Here is an 11086-nt window from a genome sequence, read left to right as displayed (position 1 = left end):
AAGGAAAAATTAAGCTCTTGAAATAAATCAGGTACATAAAGCAGCAGAGACAAATATGATGAACTTTTCTTGCAGTACATTGAGAAGCCTGGAAGCTCTCTGCAACACTGTGCACGACCCTGTAAGGCACACTAAGGCGTCTACAACACACCATCATCACTGTATTCAGCAGACAGACCCCCCCCCAAAAATGCCAAGTGACAACTTTCTGATATTCCCCCATTCGGGAAGGCTACATTACTTTATTGGAGCATTTATTTATGTCAACAGTCATCCAAGCACACAGCAGGTAACTTTGTCTTTTTTTTGCACTTTCATGTTCATAAATGCAAAAAAGAAAAAAAAAATTAAAACAAAAAACAATATTTACATACTGCATTATAAATATGTCAAATGTACATTATTATACACAATGTACCTCACATGGTCAGACAATGTATGAACATTGAGAACCATAGTACCTTAAATACATTTAAGAAGAGGGGGAAATGGGAGACCTAAACGAACGTATAATACAGGGAGAGGTTGTATGGCTACGACTGGGTAACGGGAAAGGGTCACAACTGAACCAGTCCTCCTCGGCCTTCAGATCCCCATTCCTCTGCGGAGCTCAAATCTCTCAACTTCACTTCTCCCCTCTCCATTTTACAAAAAGAACCAGTGCTAAGCTAAAAAGGAGGAGCTCATCTAGCGGATCCGGTCTCACCATTCAAGACTCTGTCCTGGATTTCAGGTCTACCTACCTATGCGCCTATTTCATCTACACTCTATTTTCTTTGGAACACCTACATTCATGATAGTTTTATAGTCAGGCAACTTCAAATGGGTGAGGGTAAGGTCTGTAGAGGTGCACCTAGGTGGGCCCCACAATATATAATTTATACATCCATATAAGTCTTCATATATCCTTAGTTCCAACTATAAAACAACCAAACCATAAGACTTGCTTTGGAGCTTGTGTCTGTGTTCAAACGGATGCCGAGGTACATTCTGGAGGACGCACGCAGAGCAGATATCCGGAAGGATACGCTCGTGATAGAGCTGCTGAACCAGGTGTGAAGGGTAAACCACTGGCAGGTGGAGACAGCAGGTCTGGTAGCGTTTTCGACAAATCTCGTTCCTTTGAGCCCGGTGTCCATCTCCTGTAAGATCTTGTCCACAGCAATGCCAGGAGGTGGTTCAGCAGAAGTTTGCCCCCACTTTGCGAGGCAACGGCAGACTATTTCAAAGTAAGTCTAGGAGGCCCCCGGGGTTAAAGACTAAAATGTCAGTTGTAAAGAGAGAAAAGCTACTTTTTTACATACTGTACACAATTGTTTAAATCCTAGCCCGTTTGGTCAAAGAAACTGTACAAGTCTGTTTCAGCTCATTCCTAAATCGTATCATCATGGAGCATTTTCCCGCTCCAACACATACACACCACACACACACAAGCAAAAGTAGCACAGTTCAGTTCGCGGTGACAGCGCATACAGGTAAATCTAGTACAGGTGTCCCAGGCGGGGGAGGAGGAAGTGGAGGGGCAGCACATTATAGAGTAGGTGAGGAGTATCCAGGTACCACAGTATTTGGCAATCTTCCACCAATCAGAAAATGAACCTCAGAGATGATACACGCAAAATGAATTCCTGAATCAATTCAGCTCTAATCTGTGCGGTTACATAACGACTTGTTGCCAGGTCAGACCATAGAGTACCATGGTAATACTGGCCTGTGAACTGGTGTTCATGATGAGACAGACTGCTGTGTAAACAAATAAATAAAAGAACAATCTGGGACTCCATCCCGCAGGTGTGGTCCAGCTGCCTCTCCATTTACTCCAAGCCCTGGAGTGCTGGGCCATGCCAGCTACCTGTTCTATGGGAAACGCAAAAAAACGGTGGAAATACTGGAGTGCGTCCCAGGAAGCCTTCAATGTCTGCTGAAGAGGCAGACTCCTCAGGCAGCTATGAGCACTGGATGGGAGGACGGACCCCGAGCTCTGACAACAGGCCGCTCAGGGGCTCTTTCACACAGAAGTGGCCATCGGCCACGTTGCTGCACCATTCCTTCATCACCTCAGAAAAACTTGTGGATGAGGTCAGATACAGGGTCAGAGAGACAGCTGTCTACTGGAGGAAAGAAGATCAGCTCTGGGTCTGGACTGTGGCCCAGGACCTTCCTGCTTATTGGCCAATGTTATATGACTGAACTAAAATTAAAACTGAAACCCGATGAACAGCTTGAGCCATCTTAAAAAGCCTATATGGAAAAAACAAAGGTAACAACAGTATTAATAACAAGAGCTAATTTATCGTCTTCAGTGTTGCAGCTATATTTAGAACCACAGTGAAGTCAACACTACTGTAAACCCCTCTCCTGTCGGTGCATCTTGTCCTTCTTCCTGTGGGAAAGGGAAGGTTCCCTTGCTGCTGCAGTGTCCTCTAAAGATGCTACACTGAGTGTGACCCTTTCACCTCTGGCTTCCCTTTCTGTGACAGCAGTAACGGGTGTCCTTGTTCACATCCGGTGGAGTCTGAGGTCTCTCCAGAGTCTTTTTGAGACAGTCACGTGATACCGAGAGTGGGTTGTACGGGGTGGTGGGACCGGGGGCACACTTGCTGCATGTAGGTCCTCCCTGCCTCTAGATGGCGCTGGCACTGCGGCTTAGCTCGCCCTGGGCATTGTTGTTGGCGTTAGGGTTACGGTGGGCGGCACTGGGTGTGGGTACTGGTGCCAGCGTGCCGCTGTCGTTGGGGCAGCCGTGCTGCAGCAGGATGTCAGCACACTCTTGGCTGCCCGCACGCCGAGCATAGGCTAGCGGCGTCTGCCCCCGGGCGTCCCGGCTCTTCACATCCACGCCATACTGTAGTGCAGGGGAGAGCACAGGAAAAAAGCTAGTGAATCATGTTCAAATGACAACCATCATACGATCTCCAGAGGGGAACAAATGGAGCGACGGAACACAATGACTTAACTAAGTGAACCTGCTAACCAGGTTTCTGTGTGGTCCCAGGCCAGAGCCTTCGACTTAAGAGACGAGCCAACAACGTCTGGCAAGAACCATAAGGCCCTGAGACAGAGCCTAAGCGACTCACCCAGACAAGGAGCTGTGTGATGACCACGTTGGCCATGGCGCAGGACAGGTGCAGCGCGGTGCGGCCGTCCCCGTCACCGTACGTCTCGTTCACCTCCTCCTTGGAACCGTGGGCCAGCAGCAACACGACGAGGCGCAGGTCGTCCTCCACTACGGCCCGCAGCAGCTGCTGGCCAAGCGGGACGTCCGACTGCGGCAACGGCACCAGGAAGAGCTTCTGCTCGTACTTGGCCCGGATCCAGCGCTCCTTCTCCTCCCTGCAAAGATCAACAGCGGGGGTCCAGACAAACTCCTCAAAGCGTGGCGTTTCCCATCAGTGCCCCCCAGCAGCGGCAGCCAGAAATCGTCCACTTCCCACCATCCTGCGTTCAGCTTACGGGGAGAGGTGAGGGTTAGGATTGGTGAGGGGTGCAGGTAAAAACCAGTAGGATGGCTACTGTGTCCCTTCATACTTGTGAACCTGTATAACTGAATAGAAGTGTGAAATTGTCTTGCTTATAGAAGTATATTTCTGTCTTTTTTAAGGGAGCAGCAGGTGGCGCGGTGTTTAGAGCTGCCACGTTGCACTCCAAGGACCTGAGTTCGAAGCTCACCTCTTGCTGCAGTACCCCAGAGTATGGTAAGTATGGTACTCACCCGGAACCGATAGAGTAAAAGCGCCCAACTGTATAAATGGTTGAACGAGTCTAGCTAACCAAATAAGTTGTTTTTGATGGAATCTGGTGCAAAGACTATTCATTCATTTTTAAATACGAATTGCTTCCTGGACGAATTTGCAGGGACAGACCCGCTATCAAAGAAAACCAGAAATCGATACAGACACAGTCAGTCACATTCGCTCGCGGACAGAGCACCTCCTGGACAGGTGCAACGCAGTTGGCGGCAGCAGGGTTAAACCCCATCGCGCAACCGAAAGGTTACACATTGTGAACAGCATGTCTGCTGCGGACAATGTGGGGGGAGCATGTTTTTATCAGCGCTGTCAGGCTCCTCGGTGCCCAACAGCAGACGCCCACAAAAGGCCTTCTCCTTCCCTGCTTCCCTGGGGTGAGGGAGGGTGCCGGACCGATCGATGCGCTGAATGGCGCCCGGGAGGAGACAGAAAGAGCCCGTTTTCATCACAGAGAAAGGAGCACATTTCTGCCAGCTCCCAGAATTCTATCTGCCTCCATCTCTGCCGCCTGATTTTTCTTTAAAAAACATCCACACAAACCAGCGAAATAATGCGGAAGGCAGAAATCAATATCCGAGCGGCCGAGCATGCTCAGTGCGGCGCCGACCCCCGACCCCGGCCGGCTGCGTGATAAGGGCAGTGAAAGGGGGCCGTTGTTTGGGTGTCCGGGTGAGTGACAGAGCGAGCGGGCCCGCGCCGATAGCAACAAACAACGCAGCCGCTTGGAGTGACAAGGGTCCCTCGGGGAGCGTCCGCCGAGGGACCCCGCATCGCGGCGGCGGCGGCGGACACGTCGCCATCTGCCAGAGGGTCCTCGGCAAGACGGAGCGACCGCCAGCGCGACGTTCACAAAGACGAGCGGGGAGAACGAGGACCCGGAAAAACTCCAGAAAACCGACGCGACGTTCGCCACTCGTTCGGCGAACGCCGCAGTCGATGAAGCGCGACTGAAAAATAAAAAAAAAAGCCGGAACACAGGTGCTTCGCAAATGTGGTAATTACAGATAAACAATGTTTTCGACCTATGGAATTGGTTCTAATTGTGACAAGATCCAGTTGGAACAACAGCGGGGAAAAAAGATGAAACAGTAGCAACCCTCATTACAAATCCAGCAATAACAATGACAGCCTTCGCACCCAGTGACCCCTCCCTCGCCGAAGGAGTTTACAGACTAATATGTCACCTGCCAGGACCACTACTGGCAGAGCTCCATCAGAGGAGAGCTCCTTGCCCGGAATTTACCTGCAGGAGTTAATTACCTCTCTCCTCCGTGGCGATGGGGGGGTGTTTGTCAGACGCTCTGCACAACAAGGCCTCGGTACCCAATAAAAGCGCTCAGACGTCCCAGCGGCGCGCCGCCCCTTAACTGTGCACTGATCCTTCAAAAAAAATGCACCAATTACTGGGGGATGCTGGGAAAACGCACATCAAGTGGTGCGTATTACAAAGCCGTACGTTTCCAGCTTGTTGACAGTCTGCGCGATCACAAAAGATGGAGGGATGTCGGAGAGAATCACGAAGTGCATTTCTTTGTATTCTCAAGTTGATGGGAGGTCACCCAGTTCTTCCAATAGTGACTATATATCATTTTTTGTTACAAACATAATTGTTATTTTAAGTCAACAATACTCATGTAAATAGGGCCCAGTAAAAAAAAAAAAAAAAAAAAACAAATAAAAAGAAAAATTGCTACAATAGAGTTTTCAGGCTACCTTGAACACACAGAAGAAATAGTGAGCAATCATAAAAAGTGCAGCCAATGAAGAGAATTTATAAAAGAAAGCCAGTTGTCTATACTGCATTATTTCAACCGGGAGTTTTTATTGTAAACACGTCACTCCATGGCCAGTGCAGCTGCTGGGCGTCTTTCAGACTGTCCGCAGGCTGATATAAGGACAACTCAATAAAAAGAAAGTTAAAACACTAAAATTGTGGTCATTAATATGTGAAAATTTAAAACAGGTAAGATTACTTTCTCATAGTTGTTAAGTTCACAAACGCTGCATTCTCCTTGGATGGCTGCTGTAACGCTGTCTGCCCCGAGTTCAAAAAGTGTTTAAACTGAGTAAAAAGGAGCATTTAAACACCAGATAAAACACATGTTGCACTGCACACCTGCTATAGAAAAGGAGCCTTTTTAGTATCGATGTGTTATAATTCAAAATGAGGAGAATGGAGCGCTCCGCAGTGAAGCACTTCTCCAAAAGGAGAACACAGTTTAAAGCACAAACTGTCCAAGAAAAGTTTGAAACGAGTTTTCTTTCAAAAAATAAAATAAAATAAAATAAAGTACAGGGGGTGCAGTGGCGCAGTGGGTTGGACCACAGTCCTGCTCTCCGGTGGGTCTGGGGTTCGAGTCCCGCTTGGGGTACCTTGTGACGGACTGGCGTCCCGTCCTGGGTGCGTCCCCTCCCCCTCCGGCCTTATGCCCTGCGTTGCCGGGTTAGGCTCCAGCTTGCCGCGACCCCGTATGGGACAAGCGGTATCAGATGATGATGTGAAGAAATAAGTAAGATGAAAAGACGACAAAAGACAATATTTTGCTTTGTTGTTAGTACAAGTTTCCCTAACACAGCAAAGCTCTGCAGTTGTTTTCTTAATCATAAATACTGGATCAGGACCACTGTGACACTGCATTCTATAACTGGTTATTGACAGTGAATGAAAACATTACAAGGCAAGCTAAAAATTATTTGTCACAAATATTGTAAAACACACTGCTGGTGTTATCGTTATCATTGCATAAAAACACCTTTATTCAGTAAATGAAAGTGTCTCTAGTGTATTGGACGTTCTGTCAACAAATCCTTAAACCCCCCCCCCACCCCCCACGTTCTGGGAGACGGCAGTCTCTCCCTTAATGCAAGTACCTCTCTGGTGTAGCTGTGTCTCAGCAGAAGCCCGCAGCCATCCCAGATGGGCAGAGTGGGGTCACTGGTTTTATGGTGCTAATCCTCAATCAAACCCTAGTCCATCATTGTATGTGGACAAGCTTGTCATACAGATCAATGGGTCCTGACACACTGTACTGCTGCGCAGCTCAGTAACCAGGGGGGAGTTACAATCCCCTCGTTCCTTATCGCACTACGAATACTTACCCTTTACAGCAGTTTGTTGCTATGTGTGGAAACTAATCTATATTTCTCCTGTGCACCCTCAAGCCAAATCAGCAATGAGGGGTTTTTTTTTCCCCTCTTTGTAGGCTGGGGAGGGGGGGGGGGGCGGGGAGGAAAAAAAAAAAAAAGGGAAAAAAAACGCAGCAGCCGGTTTGACAAAACGAAGTAGAACTGAGAACAAGCACCCCGGGCCCTCGGAGAGCCTCCGAGAGGCTGACTGACGCCAAGGGCCGCCGCTGAATCGCCGGAATTAGCTAAATGAGGCAGAATGGACCCACAAAAGCCTCAAATAAAACCACTCAAACCAATCTGGGGGTCACGGGCATCCAAGAACCAGGAAGCCAGGGCCTCTCGAGTCACAGGCCCGCGTGTCTCAGACCTGCCCCGATCCCCAGGTCCCACCTCGTGCCCCGTGGGCTAAATTTGGCCGAGGGGGGAGGAGAGCGGCACCGAACCCCAGGATTTGCGGGGCAGCGGTTCTACCAAAAGTTTCCGGCGGCGCCACTTGAAAGGGAGGCCGCGAAAAGCAAGCAAGGCACCGGTCCCGCCTTCCGCCTTTGTCGGCCTTACAAAAACAAACCCTACGGAGGTGAAGTTTGGGATTGTGGGAGGAAAACAGAGAGCCTTGAATGGGCACTTCCTCCCGGCAGGAAGCCGAGAAAAAAAAAAAAAAAAAAAAAAAAAAAAAAAAAAAAAAAGCAGATTTAGCATGTCAAAGCTGAAGCAGAGGGAGAGAGGGGAGGGGAGAGGAGGAAGAAAGTGAACTCTCTCCACAGGGGGACAATATTCAGGATATCGAGCAGATGACACCACCCCCCCCAACCCCCACCCAGCTCCTCCACCGTGCTCCCCCACTGCCCGGCCCGAGCGCGCATAGTTGCCGCAAGCCTTGGGGTTGCCTGGAGGACAAGGGAGCGAACGGAGAGGACAGCGTGCAGCTCACAGGACAGATGCATCCTGTCGCTTTTGGCTCAGGTGGCGATCAGAAACAATACAGAGCGGGAGCGCAGAGGAACCATGTATGTCGGAGTCACTTAGAGCCAGAGTGCCAGGAAAATGACACAAGAAAAGGAGAAAGGATAAAAGAAGAAAACGCATAACGCTCACTACATTCACACATTTCTCCAAAGAGACATAAAACTCAGAGTAAAAACAAAGTCATCAACCACGGACAAAAAGATTTATACACAGGATTACTGATACACAGGTTGTGTGTCTGATACCATCATGTTGCTGGTTCACATCCCTCAAGCAGCTGCCTATAGAAGTGACATTCAGATAGAAAATACATAGAAAATCATAGCAGGTGGTGCTGGACTCATTTTAAATAGCTGTTAGGAAATCAGAAAAGAAATAGCCCTGAAAGAGATTGTTTGACACTTTCTCAAATGCTGGGAGGGATTCGGTGAGCAAAAATTATATCCACACACAAGGAGCCCAAATTGGCTCCAATGTGGTAGAGTGAAGTCCCTCTGCCCCTCGGAACTGCTGAATGTGGACTGTTTGAGAAACAACGTTTGAAATGCCTGTCGTGTACAGAAGGCCAGTGGACGTAAGGCCACAACCGATGCAGAGGTGACCCGAGCGCTAAGAGTTCCAGGGTGTCACAGCGAGTAGCCCTAGGCTCACACAGGTCTCTGGTCTCGAACCACAGACATGGCAATCAGCGGAATGACTCCATGGCGGAGTTAAAGGAGCACGACAGCATTCAGATGAGGAGCAAAAAATACAGGTAGTTAGCTGGACCTGAAAGCATACAGCACAGAGCGATTTACGGAGGATTGAGAGAGTAAATGAGTTCAAGGAGGTGTGTGTGTGTGTGTGTGTGTGTGTGTGTATGGCCCAGGAACAGGGGTTGACCAATAGGGGGCCCTCCAATAAAGGTGCATTAGCACACACTGAGAGGGGAGGGACATTTGGAAATGTCTCCTCCCACATTTCACACAGCCCAGACCCTCCTAAACAATCAGGGTGCGATAGGCCCCCCCCCGCCAACACACAGCCGCTGTGCTCAGAATTCACAACAGAGACATCAAACATGGACGCAAAGAGAAAGAGCGGCTCACAGCGGTTGGGGGGTATCTGTCTAAAGAGCCCTCTCAGCTGGGGGGCAGGCTGTTTGTGAGGCCATCGAACCCGTGCTGCCTGCCGTGCCACTTCCAGGAAGGGGGGTGGAGTGGGGGGGGGGGGGGGGACAAAGACAGAAAAAGTGAAAAGTGTCCCAATGAAGACAGCAGGGCCCCATGCATCAAAGGTTGCTAGGGGCTGGAAATGGAGTGAGCGACACAGTAAAGGGGAAAAAAAACCCAAACAAGGGTCCCACTTTCTAAAGGCCACTTTTCTGTGGCTGTGTCACACTCTCTTTCGACCATTGGTTATTCATCCACTCGCCCCTTTGGGGGCTCAGGCTGCCAGCGAAGCACCTTGGACATCATCTGCAGAAAAGACTCACCCCTGCAAAGTTCCTCCTTTGCCCTGCAACACTACTAAGGTGAAAGGGTATGAGGAAACAGTTTGTAACGACTTCCTTCTTTCGCACGTTACAGCATATTTTCCTTCTAAGAGTGGCTAAGGAATTCATAATACATGACGGCAATATCAATAATAGAGAAATAATGTGCGTTTCACGATAACCCTTCGCTGAAAATGGACGGAAGTCGGTACGGAGAACCGAGTCGGGAATCGTAACTTGTTTCAGATACATGTTTATTTTTAACATGTTTCAAATATATTTATTTGCATGAGATAAAAAAGGTGTCCAGTGTACTGAAACAACGAGCGCATTGCCAATAACATCCTCAACTGGCAGTGTGCGGTTGTAGTTCACACATCAGCCACTAGGGGCGCAACTCTAATCCAGAGGGCCAGGAAACAACTGGAATGTGTTGAGACATTAACAGGGCTCTTAGGCTCCCCAGACAGTATAACAGCTGTCTGTTCCTCCTCATTCGGAAACGACGCACATGCATACACAGACACACACCAGTAAAAAGACCAACAGATGTCCGACAATCTGCAAAAAGCAACATGTGTGATCGGTCACATTCGTTGCTCTATAATCACGCAGACGGCTACAATGTACCCCCATGCAAGGCCCTTCAAGAACAATGTAGAGAAAGGATGTCCCTGTAGAAAAAGCTGTCACCCGGAGAAGTGAATCGCACGCTGCCGACCCCAGCGAAAACACGGGGCTCACTGTGCGAACATTGACAGCACCCAAGGTACACATCCGGGCGCCCTGCAGAGGCGACATCAGTAGGGCCATTGGTGCGGAAGAGGCTACCCTACACGAAGGCACTAAAGAGAGGTCATATACCGACTCCCAGCGTGGGCTCTTATACGTCACCGAAATTTGCTGCGGGTCCCAGCAACTTTGCAGTCACAAGACAGTGCAGTTGTGACACGCGTTTGATGCTGAAGACGGTTGTTTCGTTTTCCAGAGCTAGGCAGCAGGCCGGTGACCCTCCCCTGCGAGGTGTAATGACCGGAGAGCCGATGGCCCCCGACACGGAGAGCCGGATGTCGCGTCGCCAATAATTAATTTGTCTAAATTAATTAACCAGCACTCTGTGTGCTCTGCTGAGATTTTCTCAGAGAGGGCAGGGAGGAACGGGCGCCAAGATCTTGCGGAACTCACCTCGGCCCCACGAGGCATCCTCCGAAAGCATGGCGCATACCCCGGGAATCTCGGCCGGAGAACGCACCTCCGCCTCCATCGCGGGCCTTCAACGAGCATTTAAAAAGAGGTGCAAACGAAGCCAACACACACACACACACACACACACACACACACACAAAAACAACAGAGGACCAGCCAGCCGGGCCCCCTCTGCTCCAATGGAGCGCGCCGCCATTGATTTACCTGATGAATGTATATTAAGGTGCACCCAGGGCATCAAAATGATAATCCATTTTGAACAGCATCCCCCTGGGCCGCTGCTCCCACAAACAGTGGGGTGTGTACATTCTTTACTGCCGCAGTATGGAGTGGAATCAGTCGCCATCATCACTTTTTTCATAACTGAAACAAGTTAACAGGCTACACGAAAATAAAAGAAAAAATACTGCTGTCAGCTAATGAATCCGCGTGTGTTTGGGTGTGTACAGGGCAGCAGGTGGCGTATTGGTCAGAATGGCCGTCTGGCACTCAAAGGAGCCGGGTTCAATTCCCACCTCCTCCGTCGTACCGCGGACCCCAAAATACTTATCCTGAACCGTTA

The 11086-nt window shown here is 49.5% G+C and overlaps 1 protein-coding gene across 2 annotated transcripts in view; it reads right to left on the bottom strand.

Annotated features, from left to right (window-relative positions):
• Nucleotides 1-842: 842 nt before the first annotated feature.
• Nucleotides 843-11086, bottom strand: part of agap3 (ArfGAP with GTPase domain, ankyrin repeat and PH domain 3) — a 139814-nt gene continuing 129570 nt past the window's right edge. For both annotated transcript variants that reach the window (XM_029253789.1, XM_029253788.1), the window contains exons 17-18: nucleotides 3078-3333; nucleotides 843-2845 (exon numbers count right to left, since the gene is read on the bottom strand). In XM_029253789.1, the coding sequence (XP_029109622.1) occupies nucleotides 2624-2845; nucleotides 3078-3333 (478 nt within the window). In that variant the 3' untranslated portion in view covers nucleotides 843-2623. The remainder of the gene's footprint in view (nucleotides 2846-3077; nucleotides 3334-11086) is intronic.

Source organism: Scleropages formosus, chromosome 7 (assembly GCF_900964775.1).
Source record: "Scleropages formosus chromosome 7, fSclFor1.1, whole genome shotgun sequence".
NCBI classification, from domain to species: Eukaryota; Metazoa; Chordata; class Actinopteri; order Osteoglossiformes; family Osteoglossidae; genus Scleropages; species Scleropages formosus.
This window is presented reverse-complemented; position numbering and strand designations above follow the sequence as displayed.